The sequence below is a fragment of the Colobus angolensis genome, unplaced genomic scaffold, assembly GCF_000951035.1.
Source record: "Colobus angolensis palliatus isolate OR3802 unplaced genomic scaffold, Cang.pa_1.0 Scaffold140, whole genome shotgun sequence".
NCBI classification, from domain to species: Eukaryota; Metazoa; Chordata; class Mammalia; order Primates; family Cercopithecidae; genus Colobus; species Colobus angolensis.
The window spans coordinates 1,291,965-1,315,967 of record NW_012114489.1 but is presented as its reverse complement, the minus strand read 5'-3'; the positions used below and the strand labels follow the sequence as shown (position 1 = coordinate 1,315,967).

At 41.8% G+C, this 24,003-nt stretch overlaps 1 protein-coding gene across 1 annotated transcript in view; it reads right to left on the bottom strand.

Annotated features, from left to right (window-relative positions):
• The window catches only part of PTCHD1 (patched domain containing 1), a 62,884-nt gene extending 38,942 nt beyond the window's left edge, over positions 1-23,942 (bottom strand). The window contains exon 1 of the mRNA XM_011935103.1: positions 23,590-23,942. Coding sequence (XP_011790493.1) covers positions 23,590-23,940 — 351 coding nt within the window. The 5' untranslated portion in view covers positions 23,941-23,942. The remainder of the gene's footprint in view (positions 1-23,589) is intronic.
• Between the last annotated feature and the right edge of the window lie 61 nt (positions 23,943-24,003).

The window sequence follows — 24,003 nt, the reverse complement described above, 5'->3', positions numbered from 1 at the left end:
ACACCATGGAATACTATGCAGCCATAAAAAAGGATGAGTTCATGTCCTTTGCAGGGACATGGATGAAGCTGGAAACCATCATCCTGAGCAAACTATCACAAGGACAGAAAACCAAATACCGCATGTTCTCACTCACAGGTGGGAACTGAACAGTGAGAACACTTGGACACTGGGTGGGAACATCACACACTGGGGCCTGTTGTGGGGTGGGGGGCAGGGGGAAGAATAGCTTTGGGAGAAATACCTAATGTAAATGACAGGTTGATGGGTGCAGCGGGCCAGCATGGCATGTGTATACCTATGTCATAAGCCTGCATGTTGTGCACATGTATCCTAGAACTTAAAGTATAATAATAATAATAATAATAATAATAATAATAGCTCTGGTTCGTGTTTGTAAATACCCCACCATGGCCAATTTTCAGCTACCAAGCAGGTGGGAGTTAGGAAAACATGCACCCAGTCAGCTTTCAGGAGTCAGTAGGAGCCAGCCCCAGCACATCACTGGGTATATAGACTCAGGGCTGGAATTTTGGGATTACAGAGTAGGCATATATTTAGTTTAAGTTTCCCAAAGTGATCATAACATTTTACAGTCTCACCAGCAATATATGAGAGTTCCAGTTACCCCATATCCTCAGCAACACTTGGTACTGTCAGTCTTTTTAATTTTTATCATTCTGATGGGTGTGTACTGGTATCTCATTTTGATTTTAATTCGCATTTCCATGATGACTGAAACTGGGCAACTTTCCACATGCTCATTACCCCTGTGGCTATCTTCTTTTCCAAAGTACATAATGAAGCCTTTTGCCCCTTGGGTATTAGGCTGCTTTGTCGTTTCCTTACTGTTCTGTGGGAGAGTATCTAACTTCAAGACCAGTGAGCTAAACTGTAAATACTGCAAGAAAGAAGAGTCCCAGAGACAGCCTGGTATGGTAGAAAGAGTCTGACACTTAAGTCATACAGATTTGTATTCATACCAAACTACGTTAGTCACTTCCTGATGACCTTGAGCAAGTCACCCTTCTGAGCATCAGCTTCCCGATCATCAGTAACAAGATTACTGTCTTGTTGACTCCAGAATGAGACAACATAGATGAAATGCCTGGCAGAAAAGCCCATCACAGGTGTTCAGCACTCTTCTGTGCATTGAGAAACATTTCCCCATCTCAATCAGAAAATGTAGCTGGCACCTTCACCCAAAAGTTGCTATTTGTGAAGTGCATGATGGTTTTAATTTAATGCCTGGAAATCCCGTATTTGTCCTGGCTGTCTAGTGGCGTTGTCATAGAGCAACTGCCTCTCTCATGATGTGAGGGTGGTATTCTTTTTGAGAAGCAGCACTTCTCTTTTTGCTGGAGGTACAATGGCAACATTTACTGGATGTGATATTCTGCAGTGACTTATTTGATGTGAGGCAGGAAGGGATTTACAGGGCACTTTTTAGAGCCCTGTCCTCTATTCTGGGGAAGAAGCTGGTGCAAATCAGCACTAATAAGAAACTAGGGCTGTTTCTGAAAGGGCTGCAGAGTGAGCAGTCAAGTTGTAGTCCTCTGCCCTCCCTTGTAGGAGTTTGGATTTGTGAGAAGTGATGGGCTTAGCTCAGGCATAACCTCCTCCAGGAAGCCTGCCCTAGAAATGCCGTTTAGATTCTCCCTGGTCCCCAGGGTGTATACACATCTGTTTTATCACTTGAAATATTATAATGGCATCTTCTTTCAGCTCTTTGAAGAAAGGAGCTGAATCTTGTTATTTGTTACATCCCCGCTCCTAGCACGGTGCATGTGGAGAGTAGGCACACAATACTCAAGATAGAAACATTTTGGACAAGCCAACATACTGTTGTACAATCTCCTTGGCATCACCAGCATGCATTAAACAGCTTCCCCTTGCATGTCCTGAAACCTTGTTAAATATTGAGAAGTGATTAAGCAAAAGTACTTGCTAAGTCTGAAAGACTCAGGGGAAAAAAAAGCAAAACAAGCAAACAAAAAAGCAAGCAAACAAGAGGAAACAGAACATGTGGGAAAGGATGATTGTTAAAATAAGTATATATACTTTTATGTTTGTAAAAGTAAAGATACTGTGGCAGTTTAAAAACAAAACCAAACCAAAAAGTATAGCAACGCTTTTGCAGCCCAGCTCTCAAGGGAATACACAGGCAGATATTAATATATGCATTTGTAGAACGGCTAGCACATTGGAATGAGAATAAAACATTTAAAAATTCTCAGTCTATCATTTCTTCTCTCCTTTTCCAGCCTGAAGTAGCTTTACCAGAATCAATTTAAACCAGCCTACAGATCTCAAACTAAGTTTGGGTTCACTTAAGAAATGAATGAGCTTAGGTGTTACTCTTTTATCTTGTAAATAACATAGCTCATAGAAGCTGAGACATAACATAACAGAAGAACCTGGAACATAGCAGTAGCCCTGAAATGCCACCTTAATGTTTTCTCACACTAACCACTTAAAATAATTGTTAAAATCTGTGATGTGCTTATGCATTATTATAATGGCTATTACTGGGCTTTGTAACTTTTTTCAGTTGAAAAGGAGCAAAAACATCCTAAAAGGGAAAAGTGAAATGCTAAAGAGCAGACCATTTTGAGGTGGAAACAGTTTCATGGTGCTTTGCACACAAATTTATAAAGAGAGACCCCAATAGGCGGCAAGCAACTCTCAGTAGGGAAACCTTTGTTTTTATCAGGCAGAGACTGGTGGCTTTGGCAGATCACCCTGTAAAAGACAGTCTGTCAGCCACTGGCTGCTTTCAACGTGTGAATCTGAGGGTAGGGTGCGTACTCACAGGACACCTTCCATGGAATCTCGGGGTGTATTAGCAGTGAGTCCTGAGGAAGCTTTGCTGTGCCTGCTGCCCCAGTGGGCAGGGAGCAGGAGCAACCACACTACATACCTGTTGCATCAATTGGCTGGTTCCCCCCCGACCACACCAAAAAAAAGCCTTACATGAATAAAAGCAAACCTACACAAAATCAAAGATTTTTCTAGAGAAAGATGGGAACAATGTTTGGGTGGACTTTAGGAGACAACTTGGGAGGGGCTTTCCGAAATATGCAGAATGGCTAGCAGCAGTTAAAAAAAAAAAACAAAAACAAGAATTTTGGCCAGGCACGGTGGCTCACGCCTCTAACCCCAGCACTTTGGGAGGCCGAGGTGGGCGGATCACGAGGTCAAGAGATCGAGACTATCCTGGCCAACACGGTGAAACTCCATCTCTACTAAAAATACAAAAATCAGCTGGGCGTAGTGGCCCGTGCCTGTAGTCCCAGCTACTTGGGAGGCTGAGGCAGGAGAATTGCTTGAACCTGGGAGGCGGAGGTTGCAGTGAGCCAAGATCGTGCCACTGCACTCCAGCCTGGGTGACAGAGCGGGACTCCATCTCAAAAAAAAAAAAAAAAAAGAATGTCACCTTGTTCCCAAACCATTCTAGCCCAGTTCCCTGATGATTTCTTTATAGATATATGTACTTCACATTTTGGGATTGACAAGAAAGTTGTGTGTGTGTGTGTGTGTGTGTGTGTAAAACAAGCTGAGGTTATGTTTAGATGGCACAAACAACTGAACTGTGTTTTTTTGTTTTTTTTTTTTAATCTGTTTGTCTAGACAGGCCATGGGAAGATAGGTTGGAAGGATTATAGTTTTACACATGTTATCTCAAAGTTTTGTGGTTTTTCTCAACATAAAACAAATGGAAGAGGAAGGGCTACCTCTCTAATTTTTCCAGGCTGTACCTTTGCTACCTCCTCCTCATCCACGCTGGTTCCTGGAATACTTGATTTAAAACCTATGAGGCTGTACTTCCCGCTTCCTCAGCCTGAGTCTCTGATCTAGCCCCTCTAAACCCTGACCATTTGGACCACCTGAGGAACTTTACAAACTCAGATACATGGGCCCACCCTCATACCATTAAATCCGAATCTCTTGGCGAGGTTTTAGGTATCTGTATTTGAAAAAGCTTCCCCGGAGACTATCACACAGCCAAGATTGAGAACCCCTGCATCATTCATAAAATCTTGTTGACCTTGCTTCCCAAATCTCTCAAATCCATCCTCTCCTACTCCATTTCCATTGCTCCTGATTTGGTTCTAGCCCTTATAATCTACGTGGAGGCCGGAAACAGCTTTTTAACTTAGTTTTTTGCTTTCAATCTACCCTTCATATGCCACCAGACTTATTTTTCTAAAACACAAATCCAAATCTGTCTTTCCTCTGCTTTAAATCCTTTCATGGCTCCCCTACGAATAAATGATGGAGCCGTGTACATCTTAGATGATGATGGAAAACATTGGCTCTTCATCTTAGGCAGGATCTCTTAGCTTACATTTTCTTTCTTTTTTTTTTTTGAGACAGAGTTTCGCTCTTGTTGCCCGGGCTGGAGTGCAATGGCGCGATCTCTGCTCACCGCAACCTCCGCCTCCCAGGTTCAAGCAATTCTCCTGCCTCAGCCTCCTGAGTAGCTGGGATTACAGGCATGCACCACCACGCCCGGCTAATTTTGCATTTTTTTTTTTTTTTTTTTTTTTTTTTTAGTAGAGACAGGGTTTCTTCATGTTGGTCAGGCTGGTCTCAAACTCAGGTGGTCCGCCTGCCTCGGCCTCTCAAAGCGCTGGGATTACAGGCATGAGCCACTGTGCCTGGCCTAGCTTAAATTTTTTTTTAAAAAAAAACTTTTTATTTGGCCGGGCGCGGTGGCTCAAGCCTGTAATCCCAGCACTTTGGGAGGCCGAGATGGGCGGATCACGAGGTCAGGAGATCGAGACCATCCTGGCTAACACAGTGAAACCCCGTCTCTACTAAAAATACAAAAAAACTAGCAGGGCGAGGTGGCGGGTGCCTGTAGTCCCAGCTACTTGGGAGGCTGAGGCAGGAGAATGGCGTAAACCCGGGAGGCGGAGCTTGCAGTGAGCTGAGATCCGGCCACTGCACTCTAGCCTGGGCCACGGAGCAAGACTCCGTCTCAAAAAAAAAAAAAAACTTTTTATTTAAGACTCATGAGAAGTTGCAAATATAGTTTAGAGTTCCCATGTATCCCTTACTCAGCTTCCCCTAATATCTTTCATTACTATAGTAAATTACCAAAACCACATAACTGACTTTGGTACAATGTGACAGGCCTTATTTGGTTTTGACCAGTTTTTACATTCATTCTTTTTTGTGTGTATATTGAATACAATGAGATTTTATCACATGCGCTTAATACAGTTTTAAAATTATCTCTTTTTCTATCTAGCAGCAGTTCCTAACTCTAACTGCACATTAGAATTTCCTAGGGGAGCTTCAAATAAGTACCAAAGTTTGGCCCCACTTTAGACCATACTTTAGCACTTCTCAGACTTTAAGATGTGTGCAAATCAACTAAGGATCTTGTTAAAATGCAGATTCTGATTTAGTAGTTCTAGGTGAAGCCTGAGACTCTGCAGTTCTAACAGGGTCCCAGGTGATTGCCAGTGCTACTGAGGCTGCCAGTCTGTGGACTGTATTTGGAGTAGGCCACTGTTTTTAGACCAATGAAATGAGAATCCATGGGTTTAAGGCTTGGGTACAGTATATTTGAGTTACTATGGTGATTCTAATATGTAGCCAGGGTTGAGAACCACTGAGATATGTGATGAAATTGAAAGGCTGTGTGATCCTCAGAGGCCACACCATCCCAACCTCTATTTAAACCATTCTAGGTCATTCCAGTCTCCTCTGATGAGCTATTCAAATGCCAAATAATTCTTGGAGTTAATAATTCTTTCTTACTTTATAATCCATATTCTTCTTCTGAAATTTAAATATACCCTATGTGAACTCTCTCAACATACTTCCACTTCAATTTCTTCTCTATACTTTTGCTCATCTTGAGATAAAAGGGAAGGAGAGACTGTCCCTTTGCTTTCATACTCAAATTCTGTAAAAGAGATTGCTTCCACATTAGGACCTAGGCTCTTCTCATTCCCTTGTCAATTGGTCGCCAAGCTCACGCATATTAGAATGTTCTTTCTTTAGCACTCGACAAAACTCATTTTCAGCTGCTGACCTTGTTTTCTATCTTCCAGAGCAAACCCAAGCCAGATGGGAATTACCAACTTGCTGCCACCATATAAATACCTAAACCTACTCCCTTCTTTCCCTCCTGTGAAAATCAAGGCCATAGCTCTCTCTCTCTCTTTAAGTTCAATTGCTTTCACTGGGTTTTGTTTTTCCTTTCCTTCTTTCTAGTACAGTTTATTCCTTCTTCTCCCATGTCCTCAAACTCTACTAATTCTTTCCCATGGACTTTAAAATATGTTCATGTCTCTCCTATATTTTAAAAAAGGCCTCATTAACCCCATGTCCTTTCCACCTTCTGCCACACCTCCCCTTCTTTAATAAACCCTTTACATTTGATGTCTCCAACTATACCTCAAAGAGTGATTTGTGCTTGCTAACTTTATTTTCTCACCTCCCACTCACTTCTCAAACCACTACAGTCTAGATTCTATCCTAGCACTCAACCAAAACTCAACAATGACTTCTAAGAAGATAAATTCAATGGCTACTTTTTAAATTTTCATTTCCTTAAACTCTGAGCAGAGGCACACAGTTAAGTCAATAATAAAAAGTCAAGGGAGTACTTAAAAATATCTTGAGATGGTTAAGCATTTTTTTCATTTTTCAATGTTTTTAATTTTTAATAAAGATTTTAATTACGCTTCAGTCGCTAAGTTTTTAAACCTAGGTTTCATGATTCTTTGACTTCATACTTTTAAATGGAGTCAGTTATCTTCAAAACATGGCAAATTTCAGAATCCATTAAAATTATTTTATTCAAATTATATTTTCCAAAAGAGAGGGTTCTGTGCTAGTCATCTTTGAAAGTTTTCATACCATTTCAGAAACACATTTTCCAGAATAAACATTTCATATAGGCTTGGTGTCATCTGGGCCTGAGAGACAGCAAACGATGAAGTAAAATTGTATAAGTTGTCCAACATCTTTTGTGTGAACATAGTGAGTCAACTGAGGATACAGCAGCATTACCTACAGGAGTCTGCTGAGCCATACTGTCCAATGATTCCACCGAAATTCCATTCTGAGCAACAGATGGAGTTTGGACAATATTCATGGCTCCAAAATGATGTTGGCTTCCTCCTCCAGATTTAAGACCTGAAATTTTGAAGATGGCACTTGGTTTCCCATTCATGGCAAATCATAGGAGTTGTCATACTGACATCCCATTTGAATCAGGATAGGAAAAGTAGACAGAGCCTACTGGAGTTCCATGAAAATGGAATCCATACTTTCATGGGAGTCCAGTAGGCTCCGGTAAGGCATGAGCATGCTTTCTTCATTGCTGTATCCTCTACTATATGCCCGGCAAACAAAGGTACTCAGTAAATATTTGTAGTTTGACTGAAACCCTTTCTTTCTCCCATAATGAATTACATGACTCAACTCTTTCCTCTCCTGCTATCTTTCGACCTAGTTTTCTCAGTATTCTTCTATCTGACTTCTCTACCTTTGCCTATTTGTAAATTTGATGTTACTGAAGATGGTCCTTGGCACTTCTGATCTTGTTATAACAGAATATATTCTTCGCAGGCAATGAATTCCACTTCCATGGTTTGACTTGTCACCTTTACACAGACCAATCACCAGTTCACATCAACACTTCACCTTTTCTTCAAACTCCAGATCTTAATTTCCATCTGCCTCCTGAAGATTTCCAAATAAATGCTATGGGAGTATTTCAACTGGCATATATACAACAGCTGAATCCTTTTCTCCAAATTTGTTCTTCCACCTGTTTCCTGTCATGGTTAACACAGTATCATCCTCTTTCTACTCACCCAGCTGGGACACTTCTAAGCCAACGTCACCCTTTTCCCTGTGATGACTCCCAGAGCCAATGATCTTCAAGTCTTATTAATTCTATCTCCCAATCTTTGGGCTGGTATTTTTAGTGTATGTTCTGAAGCACATTAGATTCTTGGGATGTTGATAGGGGCCACCAAAAAAGTAAAAAATATTCATATCAAATAGATTTGAGAAATGCCAAACTGGACAGAGTTAAATAGGTTTCTTTACAGAGGAACCTTTTTTTTTTTTTTTTTTGAGACGGAGTCTCGCTCTGTCGCCCGCGCTGGAGTGCAGTGGCCGGATCTCAGCTCACTGCAAGCTCCGCCTCCCGGGTTTACGCCATTCTCCTGCCTCAGCCTCCCGAGTAGCTGGGACTACAGGCGCCCGCCGCTTCGCCCGGCTAGTTTTTTTTTGTATTTTTTAGTAGAGACGGGGTTTCACTGTGTTAGCCAGGATGGTCTCGATCTCCTGACCTCGTGATCCGCCCGTCTCGGCCTCCCAAAGTGCTGGGATTACAGGCTTGAGCCACCGCGCCCGGCCTCTTTACAGAGGAACTTTTTAGAGCCTTTACTATGATAATGTGCATGCAATATGAGGATCTGATATGGGGGTACCACATCTATTGTTTGCCAAAGTTATTTGGCCACAAAGCTCATTTTTTTTTTTTTTAACAGCACTAAAGGGAGCTTTCCTAGAATACATTTTGGGAAATGGTGGTCTGATCTATGTCCTTTCTTCTCTTTCTACAGCTCTTCTATTCCAAGTCTTCTGCCTGCAGACTTACAACAGCTCCTTGGGTGCACAAAAAGCGTCTCCCTATCTCCAGTGTCTTGATTCTCCAATTTAACCCCTCCACTCTGCAACAGGTACCCTTATTAGAGTTGGATCATAAATCTTCCCAGAGTAGTAGACATGCTGTCCCTTACTCTGTCCTGATCATCTATATCCTTACTTATTTTCTGCCTGTTTTTTTTTTTTTGAAATCAATTACTGACAGAGGAATGCTGAAGTCTCCAACTATAATAATGGATTGATCTATTTCTCCTTTCGGCTCTATCAGTTCTTGCCTCATGTATTTTGATGCTCTGTTGTTAAGTACATACATATTTAGGATTGTTGTATCTTCTTGGAGGACTGATCTCTTTATAATTAGGTAATACCCCTCTTTATTCCTGATAATTGTTCTTGTTCTGATGTTAACTTCATCTGAAATGAACATAGCTACTCTAGCTTTCTCTTGGTTAGCAGTATTAGCATGGTATATCTTTCTCCATCCCTTTACTTTTAACTGTATGACTCTTCATATTTAAAGTGGGTTTCTTATAGAGAGTTAGGTCTTTTTTTTCATTATCCACTTTCACAGTCATCATCTTTTACTTGGCATATTTATACCATTCATATTTAAAGTGATTATTGATATAATTAGTATCAATTATATCTACCATGGTGGTAACTGTTCTCTGTTTTTTTGTTTTTTGCATTTGTTCTTTTTTTTTTTTTTACCCCCTCTTTTTCTGCCTTCTCTGGTTTTAATTGAGCATTTTATCTCCTCTGTTAGTATATCAATTTTACTTCTTTAAAAAAAATTTTAGCGGTTGTCATAGCACTTACAATACACATTTATACCTAATTTAAGTTCGCCTTTAAACAACACTGCTTTATATGTGGTGCAGTTATAACAGGGTATTCCCAATTCCTCCCTCACATGCCTTGTGACATGGCTGCCATTCATTTCACTTATCCATGTTTATAATCATCCAATATATTGTTACTATTATTGATTTAAATGAAGTTATGTTTCGGATCAATTAAGAGTAAGAAAAATAAAAATATTTTACTTCAGCTTCATTTATTCCTTCTCTAATACTCTTTTTTATATAGATCTGAGTTTCTGACTTATATAATTTTCCTTTTTCTTGAACAACTTCTTATAACACTTTTTGCGGGACAAGACTACTGGCGATGAATTCACTCAGTTTCTGTCTGAGCAAGTTTTTATATCTCCTTCACTTTGAAGCATAATTTTGCTGGATATTGGATTTTTAGGTTGATTTTTTTTCCCTTTTAACCCTTTAACTATTTATCTTCATTCTCTTCTTGCAATTTTTTTCTCTGATAACTCTAATGTAATTCTTATCGTCTGTTCCTCTATATATAAGGCGTCCCCCCAATTCTGGTGTCTTTCAAGATTTCCTCTTTGTCTTTGGTTTTCTGTAGTTTGATTATGATATACCTAAGTGTGGTTTTATGAGTACTTATCTGTCTTGGCGTTCTTTGAGCTACCTGGATCTGTGGTTTGGTGTCTTTAATTTTGGAAAGTGTTTGGCCATTGTTACTTCAAAAGTCTTCTGCTTCATTCTTCTCCTTCTGGTATTCCAATTATGTGTATGTCATATATTTTGATAACACTGTCTCACAATTTTTAGATGTTCCATTTGGGTTTTTTTTTCTCTTTTAACTCTTTGTGTTTCAGTTTGTGACGTTTGTATTGCCCTATATTCAAGCTCACTGATTCCTTCCTTGGCAGTTAAGGCTACTGATGAGTTCATCAAAGCCTTTCTTCATTGCTGTTACAGTGTTTAGCATTTCCTTTTGATTCATCCTGAGAGTTTCCATTTCTCTGCTTACACTACCCATGTGGTCTTGTTGTCTACTTTTTCCACTAAAGCCCTTAACATATTAATCATTGTTACTTTATTTTTTTGAGACAGGATCTCACTCTGTTACCCAGGCTGGAGTATAGTGGCATGATGAAAGCTCACTGCAGCCTTGAACTCCTGGTCTCAAATGACCCTCCTGTCTCAGCTTCCCAAGAATCTAGGACTACAGGCATGTACCATGATGCCCTGTTAATATTTTTAAATTTTTTTTGTAGAGACGGGGTTTTGCTATGTTGCCCAGGCTGGTTATGAACTCCTGGCTTCAAGCTATCCTTTCACCTCGGCTTCCCAAAGTGCCAGGATTATAGGCTTGAGCCACCTTGCCTGGCCATAATAGTTACTTTAAATTCTCTGTCTGGTATTGAATTTAAATTCCGATATCTGAGTCTGGGTTTGATGTTTCCTTTGTCTCTTCAGACTATATGCATTTTATTTTGGCTTGCCTTGTAATTTTTTCTTCAAGGCTAGACATGTTATATCAGTTAATAGGAACTAAGATAAAAGGACTTTACAGGGAAGATTTATGTTAATCTAGGGGTCAGAATGTATTTAATGTTTGTTGTAGCTATAGGTACCAGAAGCTTTAATTTTCTCTACTGTCCTTGTTTTTGTCTTTGTTGACGTTGGATTTCCCCACATACTTCTCCTCAGAAAGGGTCTGTGTCTTTTTGTTCTTTCAGCTGTAATCCACTATTATTAAACTGGAGCTCTGCTGATGTGGTAGTAAAGTGTGGTAAGGGGAAATTGCTATATAATCTTCCAATGAAATCTCAGTCTTTTAGTAGACCTGTGACCTTCACAAGTATTTCTCTAGTGGTATAGTTTTTTCCTGTCTTCCATTCCCTTCCCTGGCTGTAGTGCTTCAAATTGATTTCTTTGAATCCCTGACCCCTGTTGACTCTCCCCCCACCAACTCTTAGGTAAGGCAGAAAGGCTGAAGGGGGCTGAAATGGGAAAGAACCTAGGATACAGTTTCAGAATCGAGCTCTGGCAAGTCCATTCTCCTGGAGAGTAAGCATTTGTTAATGGAGAACACCGGGTAGATTTCACAATGATAATATTGCTGATCCCATTTTATGGATGAAGAAATTGAGACCTCCCAGAGAGGTTAAGTGACTTGATCAAGGACACATTAATAGTTCACAACCTCAAACACAAAACTTTGGGGTCTAAAGCAATGCTTTTTCCACTCTGCCCAAACTGGTATCCACTGAATTTTGGTTGCAACTGTCACCTCTCTCTGACAGCACTTGACATCAAATAGTAATTGACACTGAACATTAGCTGCCAGGGCCCTCCCTGTGGACACCTCACCTATGACAACTGACAACGACTCTCCTTTACCAAACTCTAGTCTGGCTCCTCTGAACCTTCTTCCCAACTAACCCTCAGCATTCAGATTTCCTTTTCTGTCTTTACATCATCCAATTTTAGCAAGACTTCTGCTAAATCCATTTAACCATAATCCCCCACCCTTTGTATCTGATCATTCTAGATATCTGACCAAATTCTTCATCTCTGACCATCTCTCAGATGATATCTGATCATCCTGGCTAGCTTTCAGCAAGAATCCTGTCAGATTGGTTTAGCCAGAATCTGCCCCTTCCCCATGATGTTTCCTTTTAATAATGTTCTATCCACTGACCCCATCCTGCTCCTTGGCTATAAATTCCCACTCTTCCTTGTCATATTCAGAGTGGGTCGGATCTCTCCCCTACTGCAAAACCCCAATGCAGTAGTCTCTATACTATCTCAGTGGCTCCTGCTGAATAAACTCTGCCTTACCATTCTTTACCAAGGGTTCTGAGTAACTTTTTCTTTAACAGAACCACGGTACTAGGACCCTGTCTCAGAAACGCAGCATGTAGCTCCTATTTGTGCCTGCTATACCATCTGGTTTGCTTCAAAGAAAGTTCCGGAAAAGACAAATGGCAGATGACCCCGTATGGGAAGTCTTTGGAAGAATGAAAGCTTTGGCAATCCCATATGTGGAGATGGTAGCAACAACACCCATGGTGTGTGTGTACTGAGGGGGAGGTGTATCTCTCTTCCTCCATCTCAGGGTGTCCTTTCCTCTACTCAGCCCCTTTCTCCTGAACTCCAACACCAGGAGACAGGCAGTGGAGTATGGCCCTATGTTCAACATGCTTGCCTTACAGTGCAAACTTCAAATATTCAGATTTATGTAATACCCTTTGTAGAAGACCTATTATAGCATCATTCAGAATTAAGTGCTGAGCAAACAACTTTGTCATCCTGCTTGTATCTTATTGGCCAGATTCCACAGAGAGAGACTGCATTTTTGGAAGTAGTCCTGGTAGCTAATTTCTAGGATATTTTATAGCAGTGGTTCTGAAGGTATGGTCCCTGGACCAGCAAGAACAGCATCACCTTGTGAACCTGTTATAAATGCAAACTCTCAGGCTCCACCCCAGACCTACTGACTCAGAAACTCTGTGGGGTGGAGACCACAATCTGTTTTGAACAAGTTCTCCAATGGCTATCTGCTCAAGTTGGAGAGCCACTACTTTAGCTTATAGAGGCAATTAAATAGAACTGAGTAGTCAGGATATACAAAGGTTCAGCAAGGTTCCTTAGATCCACTAATCCACTGCTCTACTCAAAGTGTGGTCTGCAGACCAGTAGCATCAACATCCCTGGGTGCTTGCTGGAAGTGCAGAATGTCAGGGCTACTGCCTCAGACCTACTGAATCAGAATCTGCATGTTGAAATTCCCAGGGAATTTAGAAGCACAAAGTTTGAGAAGTACTGCTGACCCTCACTTACACAGAGGTTAATTTTGTTTGAAGAGATTAGGGATAGAGAACCAGATAGGCAGAGGAATCTTCTTTGGTGGATTTGATGTGGAGCCTGAATAATTGTGAATTTCTTTTAGGATCCTATAAAAAGAAATTTTCTAAAGGGGTAGGTGGGGAAGCACACTGAACTAAATGATCAAAATTCACAGTCAGCAAAATTTTGCAACATTCCAGTTTCAAAGGGCTTTACAATTATTACTTTGCCTGGTGCTCCTGATCTCTGGCAATTCTGATGACACTCTTCCCTGTGAAGTGCTTGCAGGTCTACTTATGTGGACAAGATTTCCCAGGGAAACACTGTAGTCATGTAAATTCAGTAAGAGAGGAGAATGATCAACATTCTCACCTAAATGACTGGAGAATCCCTCTCTGGCATGCTGTGCTGTGAGATGTGGTGAGAAGAGCCCTGAAACCAGAGCAAGCAGCCTCTCAGAAATTTTAATTCAAAAGGCACTTCCCTGGGCAGGAAGTAAAGGCTTTTTTTGTGTGCAAAGCCCCATCAGGCATGAAGAGGAGGTTCTGAGCCCAGAGAAACCACGTTTGGTGTGCTGGAATGCAATGCACCCATCCCCATCTGCAGCTCTGCCTGCCTAAGAACTTTCTGCAGGAAGAGGAGCTGCATGCTCAGCAGTAGGATGAATCCAATTGTCTGTAATGACTCAGATGGAGTCATTAAAGACCAACAAATTGGCAATATGAGTATTGAATGTAGATTGAGCACCCATTATTGCCTGTTGGATCAAAGAAAAAAAGTGGCTACATGTGTATTTACTCAACAGGCAATAATGGCTTTGAAAGAGCTGGCACATGTGAGGAAATAGCAGTCATTTTCAAAGTAAATAGTAATAATGATAACACACCTTACAGAAGGCTATGGTTACACAGTGCCTTCACATACTTTATCTCATTCTGTCTTTACCTTAAGTGGGTGAAGGAGATGCTATTACACCCAGTGCAAATAAGGAACCTGTTTCTCAGGGAGGTTAGGTGACTTGCCCAACGATACATACTTAGGAGAACTGGGACTTGAGCCTGGCTTTCCTGATTCTAAATCCAGTTTTCTATTTACAACAGTTAAATTTGAGCCTTGCTACTCAAAGTGTGTTCTGCTGATCTGTAGCATCAGCATCACCTCAGATCTTGTTAGAAATGCAGACTTGCAGGTCCCACCCCAGACCCTCTGAATTAGTCTGTATTTTAGCAAGATGCCTAGGTGATGTGTGTGCATGTTAAAAAGTCTGAGAGCAATGAAACAATCTTTACTCAATATGACTACTTGCCTATACCACAAGAATGAAGACAAAATCCAACAACTCAACCATCACACAATTAAGTTATAAATATCACAAAATGTTCTTGAGCATTTATAATGACAGCTCTATAGCAGAGATGCATTTTTTTTCTTGAGACAATTAGAAAGAATTGACAAAGCCATGGTTTTAGTGACAGCAGGAGAGCCTCATGGAAGAATGGGTAAAGGAATCTCTATCTTCCACACTGAAAAATTAGCAGTTCTAGTGTTTCCATTAAACTCACAGAAATATGCTGATTTTGTACCAGTGTCATTTTTTTTGAGTTTGCCTTTTAGAACAATACTTTATGTTACTCTGGGCTAACTTTTAAGGAGAGTGGGAATGAGCAACATCAGAATGGTGATCTCTTGAACACTGGTGCTATGGTCAGAAAAACCACTTGTCCTTGATTTTTTTCTTTTAAGTGTGTGTCCTGTTTACATTTCAGTATGGGTGTGGCCAATGTTTTGAGACTTTTCTTCAAGTAAATAAGGGAATGTGTAGTGTGGGGACCCGATTTCCAGGTTGCTCACTGGGAACTGCACAGGGCTCCACCCTCCCACATGGAAATGGACCACTGAATGGGGACTGAGGTCAAGTTTATACCCTCCCAAACTGTACTTGGACCAGAGAAGGTCATCAGATATTTGGTTTTCAAAGAATTTCTCCTTATATAAATGGCAGCAGATCTGGAAACAGAATGGATGCTTATTGCTTATTGACAAGTTTGAAACCAAGATTTGTCAAGGATGAAAAATGAATATACAGCAAAAGAAATCACATGGTCATGCTACCAGGCAAAATTATATTTGACCAAAATAAATCAATAGGGAGGGAGAGCACATTTTCCATCTTACAAGCTATCAACCGGTAACAATTTATGAAGCACCTGCTGCACACTCCACATTATGCTAGGCTCTAGGAGAGATGTGGCAGTTTCAGACATTGTTCCTGCCCCTGAAGAGTTCGTTATCTTGCTTAAGAGAAACTATCACATGACAGTACAGCAAATTACATAAGAGTCTACAGCTCTGCATTAAAGAATGTGGATAAGAATGAAAGCCCAAAAGATTTAAGGGTAAGAAGCCATGAATCTGAGAAAGCCTCATGAGGTAAGAGGCATGTGAACTGGTCCTTAAAGAGAGGAGGGAGGGCACTTTTAGGGAGAACAACAGAAGTAGATGTGTGAAGATGGGGGCCTGCAGACTTCTGTATTCATAAAGGTGAGAATGAATATGTGCCTCTCAAATGTGGAGGTTTGGCATCTAAAACCACACATCCTGTTGGTGTCTAGGCCCTGTTTGGAATCATCTTTACCAGCATCCACTGGCACTTGTCAAACTTGAGAATAACTAAATAGCTATGCTGGATGATTCTTAACTGTAAGCTTCAAGGAGACAGGGTCATAGCCATCTTGTTCAGTAAAGGGATGAATATCCATTCCCTAGAATCAGGGCCCTAAATCTCTAGATGTATGACTCTAGATGAATATAAGACCCTTAGGGCAGATGCTCTCAGGGTCCCACCCATATAGTCTCAGCTCACACTCACTTCTCCATGCTAAGGTTGCTTGCTACAAACACCTGTAGCTCTGTACCCAATTCTTTAAAAAAAAAAAAAAATTATATAGAGAAACACAGCATATGAAAATGCCCGAAACTTAATGCTCCTAAATGCAGTTGAATCAACCGATGATGGCTGGAGTTGGGGAAAAAATATTCAGCTTCTTTATCCACAATTGAGATTTCTCCAACACATTCTACAGTGTCTCCCAGAATTCCCTAGTGAGACTGAGCCCCAGTTGCCCACAGCAGACACTTGCTTAATAATACTCTCTTGATTGGCTTCCTGCTACTCACTGTTTTACTTCCCCACTCCCCTATCAGCCTTTTCTGATATCACCTCCCAAGATAGCCGACTGCACTTAAATAAATCATCTTAACTGTACTTGAAGCCTATGAATTAAACCTAAAGTGGAAGACCTAACAATGGGGATCTTTCAAAATAGCAGAAACAATATTCTCAAGAGGATTTCTTAGAGAGCAAGAAGATAAAAATAGCTTTTTCTATGTCCTCACTGCCTCCTTTTGTTCAAAATATGAACTCAGAAGTTGCAAGCACAACATATTGTTCAGGGCTTCCCGTAAGAAATAACAACTAGTGTTGATTTCCTTTTTTTTCTTTTCTTGTCTTTTAAAGGTTAGAGATTACTCACCTCCCCTGCTGGTCATTAAATCAGTCTGGCAGGATTCCTCAGTAGTTCTGTGGCCTTCCGGGTATGTGGCGGAGACACAGGCAGTGCTGCAGACAGGCCTGCTTGCTGTGATGTGCTATCAAGCAGGTGACTTCAAAGGTCTGCTTTAAGCCTATCTCAAGTATCACTTGGGGCTCACACTGAGCCCCGAAATCAGGTACCAGATGGCATATCTCACAAAGTCAAAGTTGATCAGCTCACCAACATCTCACATCTCCCTGGCTCCTGTGCCAAGGGACTGGAACCACTCAGGTAGAAAACAAATAACTTCTGTTAGCTTACTCCTCCTTCTCATATTTACAAGGAGTCACCAGTTCAATGTTTGACTGTCCTGTGAGGTTTAAAGGTCTGGTGAATCCTGAGTGGCTCGGTTTTTGTGGCCATTTAAAATATAATCATCCTTCCCTAACTCTAATATGGCATCTATCAAGATGTCATGAGTCATTACAAAGGTGGGCTTCCTCTCCCACTGGGGCTTTATATCTAAATTTCAGTTTAACCAAAGTTTGTCTCAAATGTGTACCTAAATGGAGAATTGAAAGATTGCTCCCCAAATCTAAATGAGACAAGAGGGCATTTGACATACTAATCACACAAATGAAACGTACTTAAAAATCAGACATGGCCGAGCGCGGTGGCTCACGCCTATAATCCCAGCACTTTGGGAGGCCGAGGCAGGCAGATCACGAGGTCAGGAGATTGAGACCATCCTGGCTAACACGGTGAAACCCCGTGTCTACTAAAAATACAAAAAATTAGCCAGGCGTGGTGGTGGGTGCCTGTAGTCCCAGCTACTCGGGAGGCTGAGGCAGGAGAATGGCGTGAACCCGGGAGGCGGAGCTTGCAATGAGCTGAGATCTGGCCACTGTGCTCCAGCCTGGGCGACAGAGCGAGACTCCATCTCAAAAAAAAAAAAAAGTCAGACAACCCTAGGATGAGATTGTGCTTAGATTATTTGGATACACTACCTATGAAATGAAAGGAGAATGAAAACCTATCTCAGTCTCTCCTTAATTTTCCCCTAGTACAAAAATAAAGAGTAAAAGTCAACTGACTGACCCAGCAAATGCACAAATGCTGCCCTTTCAGGCCCAGGCTCAATCTTTTCTAAGAGTATCTGCCACTTGGATAACTCACCAGAAGGGACTGCACTGCCCAAGGCTTCATAGTACCTGTCACCAAACAAAGCACCCTGAGATGCTAAGAGCATCAGCCTTTGTGGAGATGACCTTTAAGGTGCCTTCTAAACCCAAGGTTCTTTGATTCTGTGTTTCTCAGATGCAAGCTCTTCTATTGTCATTTTATACTTGGAAAAGCAGAGGCTGGATAGGCAACAAAGCACTGCCTCCTGCCTCCTCAGGTCGCTGCTCACAGGGGGGGTCTTACACAGTGAGAAGAAGCCCAACCTAAGTGGGCAACTGCTACCGACTGATGCTTAAGGCATGCCAATAATGGGCACTCTAGTAATTGACAAGTCTCAAAGGCCAGTGTCAACTTAGCCACTTTGTCATTCAAGTAGTTATACTGCATTCAGTTTCTTGGGCTCCTCTACGGCAGGTGGGATTTAGACCTGAAGGGACAGAGTATCGAAGAGAGCAAGAGAACTGCATTTTGGGAAAGATTACACTGGAAAATCTGGTCTCTGCTCAACTGCCCAAGAGAGCATCACTTCAGAGGTCATAATATTTGTCCCCAGAGTTCTATGAACTTTTCTTTGGCATTTTTTCATTTTATATAATTAATGTAGCCAAAAAGAATCTTTAAAAAACAAAAGAAACATGCAAGGCAGAGAGTTTCTCCACATTGGCACTATTAACATTCGGGGTTGGATAATTTTTTGTTGTGGGGGTTATGCTGTGCATCCAGGATGTTTAGCCGCAAACCTGGCCTCTACCCACGAGATGCCAGTAGCACATGCCCCTTCCCCAAGTTGTGACAACCAAAAATGTCTCCAGACATTGCCAGATGTCTCCTGGGTGTGTGCACAGTCAGCCCCGGTTGAGAACTACTGCCATACAGGTTAACAGTATTAACTTCTTGAAAGTGCTCTAGTAATGAAATTTTAGAATACAACATAGGAACCTTTAACGTAAAGACAGCAAATCTCTCAGGCTTTGTGAGCCACAGTCTCTACTATATAGCCTTCTTGGTTTTTGTTTTGTTGTGTTTATAATCTTTCAAAACTGTAAAAACTCAATCTACGTTCAAAAATAGGCTGAAATTTGCTGATCCTTAGATTGTAGAGGAAGAAATGATGGTGATTCCCATAATGATTGAAAGTGTGGAGATAGTATTTGGAAAAACTATAATCTTGATCTAGCTACCCAGTCTTTGTGACCCTGAGCTAGCAGTTATGCTGCCCTTCTTGGAAAGTCTGAAGTAAATAATTTCAAGTTAGATTTTATTAATCTTGTTTGCAACTTAATTCTATTTAATGTATTTAAACATAAAAGGTTTAAATAAAACAGAAACTTGATATTTGAAAGAAATGAGATCTCCTAGTAAATGGAAGAATGTTTGCTAAGTGAGGATGCGTCCTTCCCGTGGTTTGGAATAAAACATTCTGAGTTTCCCCTGAAGAAGAGGACTTTGTACAAAGGCAATGCCCCTACCCAATTTAAAAACGGAAATATGCTTTGATATGACTACAGAGGTTATCAAGGAGGGAAGAATGATATCTTGCAAACAAAGAATCCTAGAAACTGTCTGTAAAGTTGTAAAAATAAAAATCTCACTATGCAAATACATTTCAAATTCGTTTTTATGGAATCTTCCTTAACTCATCACATAAATGTCTGAGTAAACTAGGGAGGGTCTATTCAACAAGTATTTATTGAGTAGCTACTATGTGCCAGGGACTGTGTAAGGAACTAAAGTTCAATCAACCTGGACCCTGCCAATGAGCAGCACTCAATCAGGAAACAGTTACATTCAATCATCCAGAGATTTTTTTTCAATAAAATCTTCTTTTTATCCTTGTATATTGTTAATTGTAAATATCTTATGCTTTACTTTGGGCATTTGGAGTTTCTGTATGTGGATTTTAATTGACACTAGACAGAATCAGTCAAGAAAAATATTCTTATGATCCAATTACCACTATTAGAACAACTGGATGGGATGGGATATAAAACTTTGGTCAACTGTACTTCATTTGGATAACAAAAATGTATATTTTAAATCATTCAAGTAGTGTATCATATGAAAGTAAATTATAATGAAAAGAACACTGGGCTTGGAGTCCAAAACCCTGGGTCCAGTCCAGTCCTGGTTCTAGCCTTGTTTTTTTTTCCATGGACAAGTCACTTAACTTCTAAGAAGTAGTTTTCTCATATGTAAAATGGGATATAGCATTTTTCCTAATTTGCTGTATTTAAACATACTGTATGTTTATAACCTATAAAGTCCTATAAAGATGATGTCATTATCTTAAGTACTGGGCTGTACTGATTCTTCACTTTACAGAGATGATTCTGGAATAAATCAAGAATTGTTTTAACAGTCTGCATCAGTTATCAAAGGGACCTACTTACACTTCATTTTAGGTGATCGCAAAGAAACGTATCTGTAAAAGCTTGTGAGGCCCTACTTTGAAATTTGCTTTGAGATGAACATCATAGATTTTCTGTTAAAAGATATAATCAGCTAAATTTAATTTTCTAGGAAAAGGAAGACGTTTGAAGAGCAGTTTTATTTAAAGAGGTTCAGAAATTACTGCATGAGCCCTTTTCAGCACCACCAGGTCCTACCCACTTTTGCCTAATATTGCATCTTTGCCCTGTAGCCTTCAGGGGAAACCGATGCTAGGGGCAGTCATGCCTCACAGTGCGGGGTCAACTACAATGCTCAGAGTATGGTAATCGTATCACTTGCGCAAATTCGAGAAAGCTCCTCCAAACCAGATCAGCTGGATTTTCAAACACAGATATTTTTCTGTAATACTCTCAATTACATTTAAAATCGTCAACCTGGCTTTTCGTTTTCTGTCATCACTCCCTCCCAGTCTGTTTTGTTTTTTATTTTTGTCAGCAAATAGTGGGACCAATATCGCAAGAAGGATCTCCTTCACTGCACAGGTACAATCCCAAAACATTAAGAGGAGAGAATGGGGCTACTCTTCATGCTTGAAGCAACACCCTACACAGTCCTACAAGTCACCTCCTCAGTTTTGTACTGGGGTCTGAAAAAGCCTCAGACCTGCTTATGATCTGTCCACTTCACTTCATTTCAAATGTGACGCCATAAAACCAGCAGGGACCGTTCGGTGTTGTGTGGTGTTAACTGTCAGTGCTATCCTTGATGCTGGTAACGAAGTATCAGAATAACACTAGTAACAACAATAACAGTGATTCTTTCACTCCTGACACCTTTTGTAAAGGACAAGTCTTCATGTCTCTAAATGGAAAAAAATTTTAAAAAATAAGTGCTCACTCCCACACTTTACATTACCATGACTAATGAAGGTCCATCTTCCTGTCCCCTGGCTCCATACCTACCAAAAGTAGGGGCTGGATGCAGAAAGAAAAAATTAAATATATAATTTAAAATTGAAGACAATTAATTCCCTTGGTTTCTTAAGTCTGGGTTTTTATAAGCTGTATGAACTCACTTGACCAGAGAGTCATTAGCTAGAAATAAGTTCGGACCACTATTAGGCTTGGTTTTGACTTTACTCAGACACCTAGAAGATGAAAAACCATCCCACTTCTTAAAACAATCCACTGATTTGACCATTGTCCTTTAAAGTTGCCCTTTAGACAAGGAGGCAAAGCCAAGCCTCCCTCTGTCCAGTCTCATCCTTCTCCTATCACACTGTTTTCTGTCCTGAACTGGTCAAAATCAAATAGGGAAGAAGTAATCCAGTTGAAAAGAGATCTGATGCGCTTGTTGATGTCTCATTAACCTTGAGAGTGACTGTAACTGGTGACTGCCTGTCACAGTGGTGTGATGGTTTGTGGGGGGGGGGGAAGCCAATGGAAACATCACCTTGAAAAAAACACAAAAAGAGAAATATCATTTAGTAGATCATCAATCAAAAGATGGGGCATTTCCAACTGTCAGAACTGGTTAAATTACAGTTTCCTTGTGCCCATGATGAATCTACTACGTGTTTTCTTGGGAAAGCTTTTGGAGCAGTATTTATCTGTGTCCCAAAATATAGTCACTAAAGTATTGAGAAAAAAAAAAAAAACCACTTTGATGCTGGAAGTCTAATCATGAGAAAAACAAACATCTTGGGATTGTTATTAAGGTTCTCTGATGAGTAAATGTGTGATTTATGTGCCATTAAAAATATCATGAGCCACTCAGTGTGGGAAGATCCTAATTCCACTGAGCTCCTAGTCAGATTCCCCTCATTACTAATTGCTGATTGATAACATGTCAACAAACAGACGTAGGGAAATAATGGACGAAAATTAGCTTGTCTCTAGGGATAAACTATTATCTGTAGAGGAAAAGAAGAGGAAAGAGTTCCCCAGGTTTCCCAGCAGACTCCCCCTTGGGATAAGTAGACTAGAAATCTAACCAGCCTGTAGTACCAGATGGGGACTAGAGACTCACACAAAACCATCACCTTCCATTCCTCTGCACCAGAGTCCCAGCTGGGACTGGTTCTTGTCTGCCCTCCCCAAAGGAGAACCTTAAGTAAAGAAGCCCCACAATCCCCATCAGGGATTCAGATGGAACATTCTCACCTATTTTTACTTTTCTCTCCTGAGGTCTCCACTTTTCCATCTCTAGTCCTCACTCCTCGGCTTTTCTTAGGAACTTCCTGAAAGTTACCACCATTAACCTCACTTTCCACATCAAATTCCCACCTCAAGCTGATGGCACAACCGGTTTCTGCGAGTGTCACCCTCTAACCAGCTGCTCGGTTTCCTGTGCTCTTCTCGGGACCACACAGCCTGGCTTCTGTTCTCATCCTTCTGGCTTTGCCCCTCACCCCCATGCTCAGATGCACCCAAATAAAAGTGAATTGATCGGTTCCTTCTTTTCCCAAAGTTTTGGCATTTCTTGAGGAGCTACGGTGAAAGACGAAGTAACTGCGAATTACAAACATAATTTCATACCCTAGAAGATAGAGATGGCTACCTCGCTCCAGAGAACAGAGCAGCAGGGCAGCCCCCTGTTCTCGCCAGAGACCACACTTCTTTCTGGGTGGGTGGGAGGCATTTTCCTCACCATCCCGCCTCACATTCTTTTGTCCTTTCCCAACCTCCCCCACCAACAACCTTTCCCCAAACACTCCGGGGGGCCAGAAAAAGGGAGAAACAAAACAGGACAGGGAGGGGTATCTCGGAATCCCCTCCAAGCATAGTATTTTGTTTTCTAGTAGGACTTTCCAGAATGTCTTCTCTCGTTCTGCTCCTTCCTGGCCCAGTTACCCCAAAGCCTTCCCAACCCCAAACCCACTGCGACCAAAACAAGCGCACCGACCACAGCACTGTGGCCGCCGCCACCCCAACTGTTGCAGCAGCTGCGGGGTGGCGGCAGAGGCGACGCGGGCAGGGCTGGACCCGGACCCCGACGCTCCCTGTCCAGGAGGCTGGGAGGCTCCAGTCGGCCGCCCTGGGGTGCGCGGTGCAGGAGAGCCCCTGCGGCAGCTGCCTGGGCTAGGAGAGGTGGCGCTCTCAGCCGGGACCCCAGCGCAGAGCCAGCCCGACCGCGGCCGCGGCGCTGGCGGAGTCTACCCGCACCCGCCCCCCTCTCACCTTTAAGATCAGGTCGGTGTGATGCTGGTCCAGCATGTTGGCTTTCTGGAAGGAGGTGACGATGACCCGGCCGTAGCGCCCGGGGGTCTGCAGGTCCGAGTAGAGACGGTGCTTGGAGCGGTTGACCGGGAAGAGGCTGTTAACGAGGTTGCGCTCGATCTTGGCCAGGCTGTGCTGGGGCGCCAGCAGGTGCTCCACGCTCTCCTCGACCTGGTAGCGGCTGAAGCTGGCGCCGAGCAGGATGGAGATGAGCACCGGCGCCGAGGCGAAGAAGACAGGGTGACTGGCAATGAAGTGGCCGAGCCGGGAGAAACACGTCCTCAAGCCCCTGTGCAGAACCTGCCGCAGCATCCTAGAGCAGAGCGGGCGCGGGAGGAGGGCGAGGCGCACGCTCGGCGCGGGTTCGGGCGGCGG